The sequence below is a fragment of the Anguilla anguilla genome, chromosome 6, assembly GCF_013347855.1.
Source record: "Anguilla anguilla isolate fAngAng1 chromosome 6, fAngAng1.pri, whole genome shotgun sequence".
Classification (NCBI taxonomy): Eukaryota; Metazoa; Chordata; class Actinopteri; order Anguilliformes; family Anguillidae; genus Anguilla; species Anguilla anguilla.
In genome coordinates, this window is record NC_049206.1 from 57232388 (window position 1) to 57249973 (window position 17586).

General features: G+C 50.3%; 1 protein-coding gene across 1 annotated transcript in view; it reads right to left on the bottom strand.

The window, feature by feature from the left end:
- utrn (utrophin) overlaps positions 1–17586 on the bottom strand; it is a 197365-nt gene that overhangs the window by 60056 nt on the left and 119723 nt on the right. Inside the window, 3 exon segments of the mRNA XM_035420281.1 lie at positions 1362–1491; positions 10137–10293; positions 11968–12140. Of these exon segments, the coding sequence (XP_035276172.1) occupies positions 1362–1491; positions 10137–10293; positions 11968–12140 (460 nt within the window).

Consider the following 17586-nt stretch of genomic DNA (forward strand, 5'->3'; position numbering starts at 1 on the left):
TCAGGCTCCTTAAGGAGATCAAGCTCGGCTCTGGGACACAGCCAGCCCCGGGTTCAGTTGGCTAGAGGGACTGTAAAATAGGCATAAGCCAGCTGTGACCTCACCTTACTGGTATAAAACAGTCAGGAGTGCTCCACCAATCGCAGAGTACATTGATTAACAAACAGCAGAACAACCCTGATGGTGATTGGGGATATAATTACCAGCTAATACCCACTGGAAGCCAGGAAGAACAGGTGTCCACCAATCACCATTCCTTTTGTTCGACTAGTTGCTACTAACGAGCGCTGTAATTGGTGGGGCTCGTCTCCGTCTCCCAGCAACCGGTCCAAGCAAACGCCCACTCCTCCACCCGAAAGGGGTTAATCTTCTAAAGATTCCAAGTCAACTTCTTTCAGTTCTAGATGAAGGTAGATAGTATTTTGTTCAAGAGGACGGCGCAAGGTTCCTCAAGACGGTTACAGGCGAGCGTGGGCAACACCAAGGACTGAACCTCAGAGACTTGTGGCTTCGCTTCTTAAGGGCCAGGTTTCTCTCTTTCTCTTTCTTCTGCGGATCAAAAGCGACGCGCTCAGCCAATCAAAAAGCCGTCTTTGTGCACCTGCGAAGCTTTTTTTTCTTTGTCCGCGCGGACTTGTTCCACTGAGTCCCACCGAAACCAGCCCCGTCCAGGCTGCGCGCTTGTGATTTCAGTTCTTTTTTCTTTTTTTTTTTGAGAAGATGTAACTTCTCCCTACAGAGTAACTGTTAAAAGCACTCCAGAGTACAACACAGCAACCTTGACATTATTTTTTTTAGTATTTCATCACCACTTCAAACAAATTCATTTTATTTCTTTCCGTTTGTTACATTTTTCAGGCACACAAGCCATGTTTGAGGGGAAGGTTCTCCTCGGCGACCAGCTCTGTCGTTGGGGATAAGACCAGCAGCGCCATCGCGCCAGACCCCTCAGCAACTCCCATTCTCACTTCCCAGCTAAACTAGTAGCGCTGGTTTTAGAGTTACAGTATATTACATCAAACCCTGGGCCAGGAGAGAATTTCACAGACACCTGCCCAAAAGAACTCTCATATATTTTAACATTCAAGCAGTCTCTTCCGCTTATTCTTTTTTTAATTAAAAAAAAAACTGCTTACAGGGAAGCAAGAACACTCAGCCATACAGGGAGAGGAATCAGAGAGGGAGACTCTGGCTCAGTGAGGCTAAACCAAACCAGAAGCTCTGGTGCGTTCTGTGCTTCAAGCGACGTCAAACGCAAAGCTTGAGAAAAATAAAGTTTACGAGGACATGGCTCGCCGGGGGGGGGGGGGGGGGTGCAGCCCGTCCCGAGCTCCGCACGGGCCCGTTCTCGAACCCCGTACCGGTTTTGGGCTGCAGGTTCCGGCGGGGCTCCTCCGGGCCCTCGATGGGCTGGTCGGCCAGGAACATGCAGGACTGGTCCAGGGTGCTGACCACCATGGGCTCCTTGGACCTCAGCTCACTCTGGAGGGTCTGGAAACAGACACATAAGGGGGGGATGGGGGGGGGCAGAGGGGTCAGATTTTGGGAACTGTGTTGCGTCTGAACCATGATAGATGTGGATAATGCCGTCATCCACCTGAGGAATTAATAACTCTCTGCTGCTGTCACACGGTTTCGCCAGGAGGAAAATGGAAAGGGAGACAAAGAATAATCTCAGCCTTTCGCTGAGAGCAATGGCGATATTAAACGCCTTAAGTGTTAAAAAAAAAAAAAAAAATATTGAGGATGGCAATACAATACCTGATCTTATAAACCAGGAAAATAAAGTCGGAAAATGAAATTAAGACGCCAAATATTTTTTCATTGCTTAGAAAAGTTCAGTGTTTTCTGATAATAGAAAAATATTTACAGAACAATGAGCAGCTGAACTAAACCGTTATAGACAGAAATAATTAACAACACCCCAAAAAAACAATTCCACAACAAAAAAAATGGCAAAATAAAACACACAGGCACAGAAATCCAAATACGGACACATGGACACGGACACTGCGACACTGCAGTAACAGTTAGCGTGGAGCGGCTAATCTAACCCCGTGAAGAAATTCAAATTCCAGAGGACAGTGTTCTAGAACTCTCTCTCACTTTCAATCACCAGTAGTGATTGTTACATCAGCATTAGAATGTTTGTTTAAGAACATTCTAATGACGTATTTGTGATCTAACACCTGAAAGGGTTAAAGGGTTGAAATCAGGGAGGGAGAGGAAGGGAGCGGGCGGGCGGGCGGGCGGGCGGGCGGTCGAGTGGGCGATGAGACATCTCCCTCCGAGGTCATCGCAAAATTAGCCGAGCTCCCAAATAAACCGGCAGCTCAGAGACTGGCACTCATCGCCGGACTGGCCCGCGAGGCGCAATCTGAGGGCTCCACCTTGAACCGGTGAGGGTGGGGGGGGGGGGGCAGGAGGGCGGGAGGACGGACCGCCGAACCTCCGGCTCTGCCCGCGAACTCATTACAGCTGGAGTGTTGGGGGAAGGCTGAAGGAGAGGCGGAATAACTCGGCAAACATCATTACCCTCAGAACGCCGGGCATGAAGGACGTGCGGGGGGGTAGGGTGGGGGGGTGGGGGCACCAAAGGTAAGGCTCATAAAGGAAGATGGGCCCCGGGGTACCAATCAAACTCTGCAGCCCCCGCCGGCCCGCCCACCTCAGAGGAAAGGCACGCGGGTAATTTAGGAGCGCCTCTCTCTGAAAGGTCGGCGCGTGTCCCATCAGCTTCCGTGTAATTTAAACAAACTCAATTTACAACAGAAAAAACATTACAGCAATGAGCACTGGCCTCTGAGTTTCAAAATCCAGGCGGAAATATCCGGTTTGGCGTACCGAACATTTCAGACACACAAGTCTTGAAAAGGTCACTCACAGAGGTTGGTACCAAATAACCATCATTACAAAATATGGACATTTTTTCTACAGAATTATTATTTTTTGTGAATGAATTTAAACCTAAGTCATAAGATCACAAATATGTGAAAGTACTTATCTGAACATTCTAAAGCTGATGTAACAGTCACTACTGGTAACTGAAAGCAATGGAGTTCTAGAACACTGACTAGAACGATGGAGTTCTAGAACACTGACCTACTCCTCAACAGGTTAAAGACCAAAGCACTAGAGTACATGTCACACAGTCACTGCTCAGATATCAGCCGCAGGTATTTCGAGGAAAGGTGAGCCCAGCAGGGAGGGAAGAGGCCACACAGTCCTCCTTTCACACACACACAAAGACCCCCCAGAGTTGCAAGTGCGTGACTTTTTGCTCCACTGACTACAACGGCAAAACAGCAATTAAGACTAATTACCTGAATACGTAAACATGAATGGATGAGCACTCCCATGAGTGGGGAAAAAGGATTAAAGGATGCCTCTTTACTGAAATTCTTCTTATGCAAACAAATTTTTAAAAGCTGTTTTCTTATGTAACATGGAATAATATTTTCATAAAAGTGGGGATTCGACTGATAAGGCGGACCAAAAAAATGTGTGTTCTACACCGATGAAACAAACAATTGTTCACTTCCGAGACGAGCAATGTGCAGAGCAGTTAAATGAATTTATTTCCAAAGTACTTATGAAACGATCTTAGAGACGGTTTCTCTTTCTAAATCGTTTCAATATTACTTTCCTGCTTGTTGTGCTAGCCGCGTCTGACAAAATTTTACTGTGTTTTTTAAATTCCAAAAGTGGTACTTTTAAAAAAAAAAAATTTTTTTTACTATGACTGGGTCTACAGTCTTAAATCCAATAAGCCAGAGAGCTCTTTTTCCCATATAGCTCTGTAGTGTGATATTGCTGCAGACGCTGTCTACTGTAGCAGACAAACATAAGAGCTCCCCGCGACACTAATAATAAAAAAAAAAAAGGGGGGGGGGGGGGGAGAAAATGATTTGAAAGAGGTTTGCGGCCCGCCTGAGGACGCGGGTCGGCTCCGCGGAAGACCCGCCGCCGTCTGTGTTCCGTTACAGCGGTCTGACTGAGGACGCGCTATACTCTGAGAAAGAGAGAGAGAGAGAGAGGGAGGGAGAGAGGGAGAGAGAGAGAGAGCGAGAAAGAGAGGGAGGGAGAGAGAGAGAGAGAGAGGGAGGGAGAGAGAGCGAGAGAGAGAGGGGAACAGGGAGGGAGGGAGAGTGGCTGCAGTAATAGAAAATGGGGAGGGGGGGGTGCCCCCTACACAACCTTACCCCCTGCCCTCTTCACCCCGCCCCGCTGGGCCCGCACTGCCCGGGATGGGGGGACCGAGGTGGGGCAGAGGTTTTGGGCTGCATCCATTTGGGATGCTGGGAAATGTGTGATATCTCAGCGTGCTCTGGCTGAGACACACAAACTCTCATTTTCACACATTTTCTCTGTCTCTCTCTCATACATACACACACGTACACACGCAAACAACACACACACACACACACACACACACACACACAGTGTGCAGGGTACAGTGACAGCCTAAGCTGACTACTTTACGACCATGTACGCATTCAAATTTCCCAGCGTGCAATTTAACATGGTCCTGAACAACAATCAATCAGAAACGTAACGACCGATATCAAGCCAAAACAATGCAACGGCCTCCTGGTGATTTATGATTGCTTTTTCGATAAAACTCTGTTCCAAACAATTTATAAAATTATCTGGATGACTTTTAAGAGGAGAACCAGCTGTGACCTGAGTCGTTTCCTTCAATACTACACCATCAACGAGCTCGCAAACATCACGCGCACAAATAAAAACACCGAAAGCCCGCATTTCATTTCTGAACAGGACTTTCTGCAGCTGTGCTGTGAAACAGGCAGTCAGCCTTTCAGGATAAGGCCCACGCCAGGGCCTTTTTTTGGAATGTGCTGTTAAACGGGCAGTCAGCCTTCCAGGAAAGGCTACGTGACACCAGTGCAGTATTTCTCACCTGCTCCTGTCACCTTCCCTCAGGTAACGCTTTCCAGAATAATCTATCGACTGAGAGAAAGAAAAAAATCCAGCAACAGGCAACGCAGAAATTCCTCCAGCGGTATTCCTTCACTAAGTGTTATAGGAGAGAAAGGATCCCTGTATCCCACAGCAACAAGAAACAGTGACCAATCAGAAACCCTGCTGCAAAAAAGAAAAAAAAAAAAACTGCAAAAACTTTCTCTCTCCGTATGACTGGAGAGGTGTGTCAATCCATCACTTCAGAGACACACCTTACTCCACACAGCTGTGCGGTAAGAAACTCTTGCTCTGCAAAGCATCGGAATATTTCTGTTTTGAAATATAGCCGGGCAATTTGTCAATATCACACCCAAAGTGCTCAATGGCGCCGCTCGGAAGCGTGACCTTGGCCGAGCGCGAAAAAGGACAGAGCTGTGCGTGAGGCGGAGCTGTAGCCCACGGACAGACTCAGCCACCTTATGCCTTCTGCCGATAAGGCAATATGGGGGTGATAAAGATCGCGGGGGAGACTGCAGTCATTTTTATGATGTCTTCTAGCTTTCCACAGGCCGTTCGCTGTGGCGACAGCCTGTGGGCTCTGTCTGAGCAAAAAAAAAAAACTGAAAAAAAAACAAAACAAACCAAAAAAAAAAAAGAAAAAAAGAAAAGCTCGAATTCTGCTAGCTCTACGGGATGATATTTACTCTGGAATTAAAAATCTGGTGTCACACAGCGAGCGTCGTTCTGTTTCCCTGACGATGAAAAACGGGCCATCTGTCTTTCCGAGGCTTTTATTTTGAAACGGCAGGTTAAGCCAATTAAGCTTTCAAAAGGCTGTCCCTTTAAATCCAGCAAAGGGAGAAGCCAAATACATGTGTTGACTGTTATTAACACCGTTTAATGGCAGTTGTGGAAAGGTATGGAGTGCACGCGCGCACACACACGCGCACACACACACACACACACACAAGCATGCACACAGACAGATAGACAGACAGACAAACACACACACACACACACACACACAAAGAGACACAGAGACAAACACGCACACACACACACAGACAGACAGACAGACAGACAGACACACACACAGAGTAGGAGGTTTAATCCCTGCCTTTCAAATTCACTCTCAGCAATTCAGAGGGGGACCCACAGTAAGCAGACTTTTCAGTAAGTAAAACAAACCGTACATGAAGATGCACAATAACACACACCACAAGGTCAAAAACGGATTCCAAAAATCCTGCTTATCCTAAAAGCCTGCTTATCGAAAGAAGCATTATTTTTCATCCAGTGTTGAAGGCGTTAATATGAGACCTTAAGCGGTTCTTCTGCTGTCGCAAGATAAGACGCCACTCAAACCGGCGTCCAATCAGATTCACTCAAAACCGGCGTCCAATCAGAATCACGTTTCTCGGGTCTGTGGGACTCCGAACATTACCTGGAAAGAGAGTCCATTTCCCCTTCTGTTGAAAAGGAACTCTAGACTTCAGTCTCCGTGGACACGAGGAACATATGCGCCTGTCACAATTATGCAAATTTACAGAGTTTACAAACTTGTCTTGTTTGTCTTTTTTTTTGCACATGTGCACATCTGTTGCCACGATACTTTTAATTATCAACCAAAATGTAATTTATGAATTTGTGGTTAATGACATGCAACGTGCTAACGTGCTAACGTTGCAAACGCTTACAGTTTGCAAAGATAAAAAAATAACCTTCCGCTGGAGACAGATAATATTTGTACAGAACTTACTGTTGGCCAGAGGCGAAAGGTCCCTTAAAGACAGTAATTTAATAAAGTTGATCGATGAGTTTAATCAAACCCAAATTAAAGCAGCTTATCTGTTAGATAATTAAATACGTGATTAATAAAACCTATTAGGTGGGAAAAATCAGGAGAAAAAACACCGGCCAAAATCAATATCCGTCCGTAGACCACTTTCATTCTTCCTTATCATATTCGGCCATACCAGCTCTTTCTGGCCAGTGATCGGTGAGTTAAGCGCATTTCAGCAAAATAACCTCCCTTAACTTTTCAAAAGTTGGAATTTCTATGTTACTTTTTTAACAATCTGCCTGGCATCGAGTCATCAAACTGTCACACAACTTCGCGTGTAGAATCGAAAGATTCCGAATATACCAAGAGTTCAAAGTGTTCCAAAGATTTGTTACATACTTTATGTAAGGTGGAGGAGAACTCTAACTGATTGATATTGTGCATTTCTAGGTGAAAAGTGCAAAAAAAGGGGGATGAATAAAAAAGAATAAACCAACCCTGTAATAACACGTGCATGTGCGTGCTACACTAAGGGACCACACACGGAACATAAATAAATGAGCTCTTTCACTCACAACCCCCAGGGCCATTTCAAAGAAGGCCATATTTTGGATTCGCAGACGATTTGACCGGTTCAACTGATGTGAGTCCAAAACGAGGGAGGCCATTTTGTGCCTTGCCAGGGCCCCGGTCGCCAGTGCTCAGTGGGAATCCGAGTGTCTCTCTGCTCCACCCCCAGCGTGTTTGCAGAGCGAGGCCTTCGCCCGGCTCCCACGGCTGTGCTGCGCTCAATAAGCTCCCTGGCGTTCTCTGTCCAAGCCCCGGACGAGGGGCACGGCAAGCCAAAACAGGTGAGGTATCTGATTGGCTCAGTCCAAAACAACCCCCCCCCCACCCCCCCTTCTAAAAAAACAACAACTGTGATTATGTGGCTTGGCCCCGGGCCAGACACTTACTGTGGGATGAAACCCAAGTCAGTCAGGCGCTTGCTTGCTTGTTCTCTCTCTCTTTACTTCTTTCTCTTGCTTTCCCTTTCTCTTTTTTCCTCTCCTCTTTGCACTCTTCCGCTCTCTCTCTCCTTCCCTCTCTCCACTCCTGTGTTCCTACCCTGAGTGTCCAGCTGTTCAGAAGCATTGTACTAAAATCACAGTGTTTGGAAAAAGCCACAGCAGACTAGGCCTCATAAGCACTAAGAGACTGATAAATACAGAAACATGAAGAGGGTTATGAAGCACAGATCAGAGGATAGTGAATCGCATGTGGTGCGTGACAAGTGAATCTGTGAGGTCTTTTTCCGCCATGCACTGTAATATTATCGTTAGAACCTGCCAACACATGGGAGGCCCTGAACATTTTTTATGCTCATCATGGACTAGAACAGTTCCTTATCAGATACCAGACCATAGAGCCCATCCATGCACTAGAGCAGTGCTACAACAGATACCAGACCATAGAGCCCATCTACATACTAGAATAGAGCCTTAACAGATACCAGACCATAGAGCCCATCCATACACTAGAGCAGTACCATAACAGATACCAGAACATAGAGCCCATCCATGCACTAGAACAGTGCCTTAACAGATACCAGACCATAGAACCCATCCATGCACTAGAGTCGTGCCTTGACAGAACAAACCACCCAGCAACTCCCTGCAGAAATCATTTTAGCTAAAATCACGGCCCAGAGCTGAATTATTATTTACCTACACCTACGATGCCGCGTACTAAATGAAGAAACGGCTCCCAGAAAGCACAGCGGAGGGAGACGGACCAGAAAATATACGACAGCCATGAAGATAAATTACTCCAGCTGACAAGAGAGGACGCTCCTCAAATCTCTTAACTGCACCTGACCCGCTGGTTTACTGGGAGGGGGGGGGGGGGGGGGGGGGTCAGACATGGTCTTTACGAATCTTATTACTGTCCCGTTAAGTATGTTTGAGACAGCATCGTTATAACAAGCCCTGCTGTAATAAAACTCAATTGAACTGTACATTCTCCCCCCCCCCCTTCTGTCCTGGTCCTGTCCTTGCATCACATCCAGGGAAAACGTGCTTCTGAAGTGTGGATATCTCTAATGCTTATTATGCATACTTGGCAGTTATCACCTGCTATACTGATATTTGCCGGGTTTTATGAATCGTTTAACATATGGTGGGAGTCTGCTTGATGTGCTGGCTCAGACAAATAACATGGGTGTGATGCGTTACTGCTGATTATACTGCCGTCCTTACATGCTGTAATAACAGTAAACCTTTTAAAAGGAGTCTGCAGGTCCAATAACTAGATCTGTCCATCTCCCTCCCATTAAAATGAACTGAATCAATGTCTACGAAATGATTACAAATGGGCCTCATCCCCCTACCCATCTGTGCCCCCCCCCGTCCCCCCAGAGAATGAAGGGAGACAGAGGCCATAAATTTCTAAAAAAGCTAAGGTCAGCTGTTCTGTCATCTGCAAGGAGCTGTTTGTCTAAGACTTCACCGTGGGGCCAGCGAGCAGGCATGAGGAATTTATGAGCCCCAAACCCCCCACCCCCCACCCTCCCCGCTGGTGCACGGGGCACAGGGTGAGCATTCAGCGCAATTCCAATACCCCACCGCCCCCCCCCCCCCCAACCCACTCCCCAAACAGCGGGTCGCTGCCTCAGAGATGGAGGGCCGTGGCTGCTGGCTGTCACACCTGCATGGAGACGCATCGGGTTCCTTCACACCCACACACACAAACACACACACACACACACACACACACAAACACCTACACTTCTCTACTTAGGGCACACAAAAAGCATCCTCACTCTCGCTCTCGTTTACCTGCTCACGCGAAACCTGAGTCCCATACATTCCAGTCTGCTACCCCTTTTATTTTAAGAGCACTTAGCGGTAATTGTACAGAACCACGTGCGCTCGAGACACAGGGAGAAGGCCGTGTGCCTCCACAGCACCGCTGTCACTTCACCGCGAGCGACGCTTGGTGCCGGCGCTTTTCCGCACGGGCCATTTCACAGAGCCGGGAACACCGGGAGCAAACCGCCATCGACCCGCCTGAACGCTGATGACATGCACAGACACGTGTGACACGGAAACAAACATAAACGACCCTGGGCAGACTAACAGACCGTGGAGAAAGTGAGAGCAAGCAAGAGAGAGAGAGAGAGAGAGAGAGAGAGAGAGAGAGAGAGAGAATCAGACATACAGACAGTCAGACGCAGAGAGACGGACGGACGGACGGATGGATGGACGGACGGACGGACGAACGGACAGACAGGCAGGCAGACACACAGATGGACAGACATACAGATGGACAAACAGACAGACGGACGGACAGGCAAACAGAAAGTCAGAGTGACACAGACAGACAGATAGACGCACAGACAGACGGACGGACGGACGGACAGGCAGACAGACGGACGGACAGATGGACTCACCGTGCAGTGGTTGTGCTGCTGCAGCAGGGTGGGGATGTCTCCTCCGATTGGCTTCTGCTTGCTCAGCTCCTCCTCCTTCAGACCCAGCCACCTCCACAGCTCCTCCAGCAGGGCCAGGAGCCGGCTCCACCGCTCAGCACTGGCCTCCAGGTGCACTCTGGGAAACGTATGCAAACACACACACAATCAGTCACGCCCACATCGGCAGCCAAAGGAACCCTTTAGGCTCCATGGAGCATTCTGGAAATAAACACACCTGCTCATAAAGTTCACGTCCTTCACGTCTGAATCTACTAGAAACATCTCCAGAGACAGAATTCTCCAAACCTCACTACTTTTACGCCCCCTTACAAACATGGCATTTAGTAATTCATCGAGTTATGAAACACGGAGTACACAGAATGGGATTAAAACTTTAAAAGCAGGCAACAAAAACATTGTGAAATATGTACATTTGAGGTTTTGATAAACACCAAGGCAGGGGTCTGCAAACCTGGTGCTAGACAGTCACAGCCTTTGGGTTTCACCTAAAATAACAACCAGTTCAGCCCCAAGGGCCCACAGACAAGAAGATAACCCTGCCATCAACTGCTGTCTGCTTTACTTCATCAGTTAAGTACAGGGGAACAAGGTGAAACCAACAGACCCTGGACCAGCAAACCACCAGCACCCTGAGGACCACGGACAGACTCATAATCAATACGCGCAGTTCACAACCATCACATCCACTCAGCCGAGCTAGCTTCCTCGAGGTTAGACCCGGTACGAGCACGTTTGGGTGCGACGGGGCCGCACCGGCGCGACAGACAGCAGCATCCCCTCCCCCGAAACGCTGGCAGATCGATGTTTTCCGAATGTTTGTTTTGACAGCCCCCCCCCACCCCCCCCCCCCCCCCCCCCCCCACTTAACGCTAATCACGAGCGAGCGGCGGGGACGGGACACAGCCGAGCCGGAGGAGAAACGCTGAGCGACGTGATGGCGGCGGCGGCGCTCGCTAATCGTACATGTACGACAATTAAGATTTAATGGCCTAAATGATCAGGCACTGTAAGGCAATTAAGCGCGTCTGAGTGTTTACTCTGCGTCCCCGTGTCTAATGCGGTTACATCAGCATGATGGGGCGGGGGGGAAGGGGGGCGAGGTGCACCCCCCCCCCCCCGGTGCCGCAGGGGTTTCGGAGTTCACAGCCATGAACATCAACCCGAATTCATTCTCATTACGCCACCCTGCCAATCTGTCTCAGTGCTGCAAGATGACAAGGCTCATCTAATCCTTTCCCCTGGAGGATCATGGGAAATGTAGTTTCTGGTTCTCGCGGCCCACTCAAGCGCTCACCAAGAGCTGGAAGCCGCCGATCAAGTGGAAATGAACTACACAAAATGCTAGTCATAAAAAAGAAATATAGGATACAATGCAAAATGCAAATAAGGAAAGTGTTTCTTCAATATGAAAGTAAGGAATCAAATCTTATGCTTTTGATATATCAGAAATGAGATTTGTAGCGACTTTAATGCACATCACATCACATATCTTCTGTAGCATATTTAGGAAAATGCTGCATTACAGTGACTGAGCCAAGAAGTGGAAATAATTGCAGCATTTCTGCAGCACGACACGTAGCTTAAGCTAACGGGCTACGGCGCCCCTGCGCTGTAGCACGTTAGCATCCAGAGAGATTCACAGTGCGCCGAGGTGATCTAAGTCAAATAAAAGCAGAGTGCATGAGTCTCCAGCGGATGCGCCTAATTGGTCAGCTGCAGGGGGAGGGGGGTGGAGCCTACGGCAGGGGTGGGCGGGGCCTGACAGCGGGGGGAGGAGGCGGGGCCCGACCTGATGTTGGCGGACTTGGCCTTGAGCTCGGTCCAGCGCTGGTTCATGTCGTCCAGCCGCTGCTGCAGGAAAACGGCCTCCTCCGAGTTGCCCAGGGCCTTGACCATCTTGGGCCGGTTGCCCTCCACGCTCTTGAAGATGTCATTGTGGGCGTCGATCTCTGCCTGGATGTCCTATGAGGAGACAGAGGGGGGCGGGGGAGGGGACACGTGTCAGAACAATGCATCATGGGAGGACGGTGATGCAAGTCGAGTGGTGACATTACTTCTGGTTTTTTGTAAAGTCACAGGTGCTAGCTGGGGTGACGCTAGCCGTGGTGACGCTAGCGAATGCTAGTAGCAGGACTGTATCGAAGAGCCTGTACTCACCGTTACAGAAATGCAATGTACTGCAATATAAACTAAATTAAAATAACTTAACACACTGCAAAGCTTCACAATATGGGTGAATACACACAAAAGTTCTATATATTTTTAATATTTTAAAAATAAATTGCTGTAAAACAGATCAGATTATTTTTCTGAAATCAGTCAGGTTTATGACATTTTGCGGTATGTGGTTTACACCATATGGCCCGGCTGCTTCGCTTTTTATCGAACGGGGCAAGCGGCTCGAAGTCCGCGCAGCGGTGGCCAGCTGGCGCTCGTGGAGTCACCCCCCCCCCCCCCCCACACCGCGGCCACGCCCTCCCCACCATGGCCACGCCCCACAGGAAAAGCCCCGCCCCCCGCCCTCCGAGCCCTGAGTGCAGGAAGCCGCTGCTGGCGTGCGTTAAACATTGCTTGGCGGTCATCGTTTCCCACGCTGCCCAGGGTGGGGCCCCTCTCTCCCCGCCCGTCACATTCACAGTTCAGCCGCACACACGGGAGGGAACAATCCCTTCTTCCTGAACACAGGCAGCAGAGCTGCTCTATCTTGCTCTCTCTCTCTTTCTCTCTCCTGTCAGCCCATCCTTTATTTATAGTTTCACTTCTGCACAAAGCCACACCTTCTCAGCTGTGTCAGAACTGTGACACGCACACACATGCACACACACACACACACTCTCTCTCACACACACACACACACACACACACAGACATGCTCCTTCCTGCTTTATTCTCATAAGGAAAACGCACCAGTATCATCCACAAGATCTGTTTGTGGAAAGTGACACAGGGTTCACACCGTAGCAGAACAGTTTGCTCATTCTGTTTATTCTTAATCGGCTACGACGCAAATGAACACTGAGACAGGTCCCAACGTTACAACTGCCTACTTTTTAAATCAATGAACACATTTTTTAAAAAACATGAATTAACTGCTACTGAAGCACTGCCGCACACCATATGGGCCTTAATGTGCCTTTAGACGGACGATGATGATGATGCGATCGATACGCCTCTCCGCATTCCGTTCCACAGGAAACGGAACGAAGGACTGGTGGAAGTTTCCGGTCGCGCGGAGCGTGGCGCTGCGGTCGACGCGGGGGAGGAAATGGCCGAGGCAGCACGGCGCTCTGCTTCCCGAAGGTTCCGGAAAGTTCTGGAATGTTCTGGAGCTCCGAGGTACTATGCCAGGGGTCGGCGCCCCCCGCCCCCCCAGGGTCAGCGCTGGCCGGTTCTTGGAGCGCCTCCCGGTCGGGTTCCCAGAAACGGACTCAAGGCCGTCCCGTCCGAGGAGGAGCGGAGGGAGGGCGGCGGCGGGAAATTAGGCAGTGATTGCACAGGAAGGCCTCTCCCCAGCACAATGCGCCACCGAGCCGCTCCATTGTGCTGAATTAAGACGGAGTGCGCCAAGCCGCCATTGTCCGCGTGCATGAGAGATTCCCAGAATCAATCTCCATCAGGGCGGAATGCCAAGTGCGGTACATTTGGCACACCTTCCTTGAGTGGCGGGGGGGGGGGGGTGGGATCGATTCAACCTCAACTCAGCCCGTTACCCGCGAATTAGCTGAAAGTCAGTTAATGAACGGAAGAAAGCCCACAATGACCAACAAAGAGTTTTTCATTCATGAGCTGAATTTCAGTTCGCTTTCAGCTAAACCGAAATGGAACTGGTCTGTGGTGCCATTTGTGTGGCTGGTGTCCACAGAGTGAGATTCACACACACATACAACACAAAAGTACACACAAATGTACTTTTTCCATTTCTTAAACAGCCATCCCAACCTTACAGGGCAAACGAAGCAGAGCAGGCCACAGTGGACACTCAGTGCTCAGAGCACAACATTTCCCCTTTTCAAACGGCGAGGCGATCGGCAGTGCTGAAGACTACCCCCTCGGCCTTCATCACGCATGCCCCTCCCCCCTCTCCCTACACGATACAGATCTCCACCCCGTAAACATTTACACAAACCCAAAATTGCGCCCCTCTGGGGGGGGGGGGGGGCGTCCCGGAGCCACAAACCCAAATATACTTAAAGGCCCCGGCCCCCGGCCCCCTGGCCCCCCCCGCTGCCCACAGGACCGTTATTCTCCCCGGAGAACGCCAGGCCCCGCCCCCTCTCAGGCGAGTGACCCCGTGTGCGTCGCCGCCGCCCGCGGGGAACCGAAGGGAAGGAGAGACCGGAACATTCCAGACCGCGCCCCTAAAGAGAGGGTGGGAGTTAAAAAAAGAGGGGAACCCCGCGCAGTTTAAGACCCCAGGCCTGCTGTGGGAATCGGGACCTTCACAGACGCTAGCGGGACCCACGGCAGCCACTCTGCGAAACACATTTCAATTTTAAAAAACCCCACCGCCGCTGCTCCATTAAAAATAATTGCCCCGTATCTTTACTAACCTGGATGATAAATTTAGAGTGCTCTAATTCCACTGAATGCCGCTAAAAGGGCTGGAGAGAGAGGCGGGCGTTTTGCGCTCAGCGGCGGGAAGTGAAAGGGCCCGGTTTTATGCGTTACGTCCCCAGCGACAGCCGAAGCGCGGCGTGGACCCGAAACCTGACCTCAGCGCCGGCGCGGCCTCCGGCAGAGGTGTGAAACGGCTCCACCTGCCTCCACCTTCACACTCACACTCCTGTCCTACAGAGCCTCTGACTCAGCGCCACTGAACCCTTTCACTGGAGAGAAGGCTTTTTTAGAATGTTCTATTTTCAAAATTCTAGAACTCCACTGCTCTCAGTCACCAGTAGGGATTGTTACATCAGCATTAGAATGTTCAGTTAAGAACATTCTAATCACACATTTATGACCTCACAGCTTAATGGGTTAAACAGCTGGGTATTTCCTGAGGCATCTCAAGTGCTGTGCCACCTGGGACTCAAACCTGCAACCTCTGGGACATGAGCCTAGAATCCTGAACTACGGCGCCGTCCCAAACGGGAAGTCCCGGCACATATACCTGTTCCAGTTTCCTGAGCAGCTCCTGCAAGCCGTAGTTCAACCCGATCATAGTCTGCTTTTTTGGGGCTCCTGTATGAGCTACGTCCGTTTTTGGGGTTCCCCCCCGGTGCTGAGCCGCTCGCGGTCCGGCGTAATCCAGGCCCCCCGGGGCAGACGGGTTCCGCTAGGGGATCGCCTGTGTTTTCGACTTGCCCGGTCGCACGGTAACGTCATCTTCCCCACCCTCCCGCCGTTTAGCGAGAATCCCCAAAGTTGCTCCAGGGCTTGCGGGGGTCCATGGCCTCGGGGCGGCAGAGAGGGGGGTAAAGATCTGTCCCGTCCTGGTTTTCCGGCAGTCACTGGAGTTCTCCCCGGCACCGCTCCAATGTCCCGCGGTCTTCAGGCTCTCCCCACCAACAAAAAAAAGAGAGAAGTGTGCGTCCAGGCCCCTGTTCCCAATTACCCTTATGAAAGGGCTCTGTTCCCCCGACAGCGCCGGGACCAGAGAGAGCGAGAGAAACTCCAGAAAAAAGAACCCAAAAAAAGAGCCAAAAAACAGCAAGAACAAAACAGGCACGCGGTCCTCGTCCACTCAGCTGCGACCCCGGAGCGCTGCTTTTTCGGGGAAGAGAAAAAAGCGAGGGAGGGAGAGGGAGAGAGAACCGGCGCTCACGTGAAGACGAGGAAGTCCTGCGGTCTCGTGACGGGCTAATCGCGGCACGGCTGGCGGTTTCGGGGGAAGAATGCGCCTTTCTTCAGCAGGGCCGGGGGCCGGGAGCGGGAGGGCCCACGGGACGCGTGCGTCCGGGTCCGAGTGAGGGGGGGGGGCGGGCGGGGAGTCAGCCCCACCCGGGGAACGCCTGGGTCTCCTCCCGTGCTCCTGTCCTGCCCCACATCACACCGTCTCCCCGCTGTCTGTCTGTACGTCCGTCCGTCCAGGAAGACGCGCTCAACAGGCTGTGGCCCGGGCCGGTCGCTGGTCTGTGGAGATCCCTCCGCTTCCAGCAGCTGTTTATTATTTTAATACGGCGTCCCTCCCTACTACCCCCCGGCCCCTCCCCCCTGCCCCCCCCTCCCCCCCCAATCACGCCCCACCCCCTCCCCCCAGCCAAGCACACTCCCATTTCCTGAGGCCCCTCCTGGCACTACTTCAGTCTGCCCCCAGATGACAGGAGGTGCGTGTGTGTGTGTGTGTGTGCGCGCGCGTGCACGTGTGTGTGTGTGTGTTTGTGTGTGTGTGTGTGTGTTGTGGGGGTGCACAAAGGGCCAGACTCTTCTCTTACCCCTGAATTCCCAACCTGTTGGACAGAGGGGGCCCGTGACAGTGTAAGCTTGTCTGCCAATAGAAACATCCATTTAAAAAGTTACAGCTTTGGGTGGGTGGGGGGGCGAAGGGGGGTCCATACAGAAAGGCTTTTCATCATATTTTCCTTTCTTTCTCTTTTAAACGCTGTTATTTTCAGGCCCAGTGTTTTCCCAATACTCCCGTTCTCTCTCGAAAAACACAGTGCCTCAAAATCCCCGGCACAAATAAAAGGAGACCGAGCCAAATTGAATTATTTCTGTTGACTTAATGGCGCAATCCCTCATTTGCCGTGGTTACGATCAGAAACTCCGGAATGCGCCGCCGTAAAATAAACGGCTGTACGCTCGCCATCATCCATTTCCCCCCAGCGCTCGTTTCCGAACGCCTCCCTCTCCAAATGAAATGAGTACGCCGAGGGGGTGGGGGGGAGTGTAGTATGAAGGTTAGGGAACCGGGCTTGTAACCTGAAGGCTGCTGGTTCGATTCCCAGGAGGGGACACAGCTGCTGTACCCCTTGAACAAGATACCTAACCCGAATTGCTTCAGTAAAATACCCAGCTGATGAATACAAATGAATGTAAAAAAAAAATGCCAAAAAAAGTTGTGCAAGTTGAATAGGAGAACCTGCCAAATGGCAGTAAAGTAATGCTTCTGGTTACCAGATGCTATTTTCAGCTACGCTATTCTCCAGTGTCTTATCGTGACCTGAGGGAGGAAAACTTTCTACTAAACCGTACAGGTTTCCCCTGGAGTTCGACACAGGACCCTTTCCTTAATTTGGGTGGTTTGTACAGATTGGGAGAAACAGATCTGACATGTGTTCTGAATTTTAATGGAGACCTTGTATGCTGTGAGACCTGCCTGAAAAAGTAAGGAACAAGACCCGAGTAGAAACTGAATATTTCAAGGACACCATGGCAGAGTATCATGTTCCCATAATTGCTATATTTACATTTCTGGTTTAAAAGCTATGCCACATGTACAAAATCAATATACATTTTTTTTCTGACACAC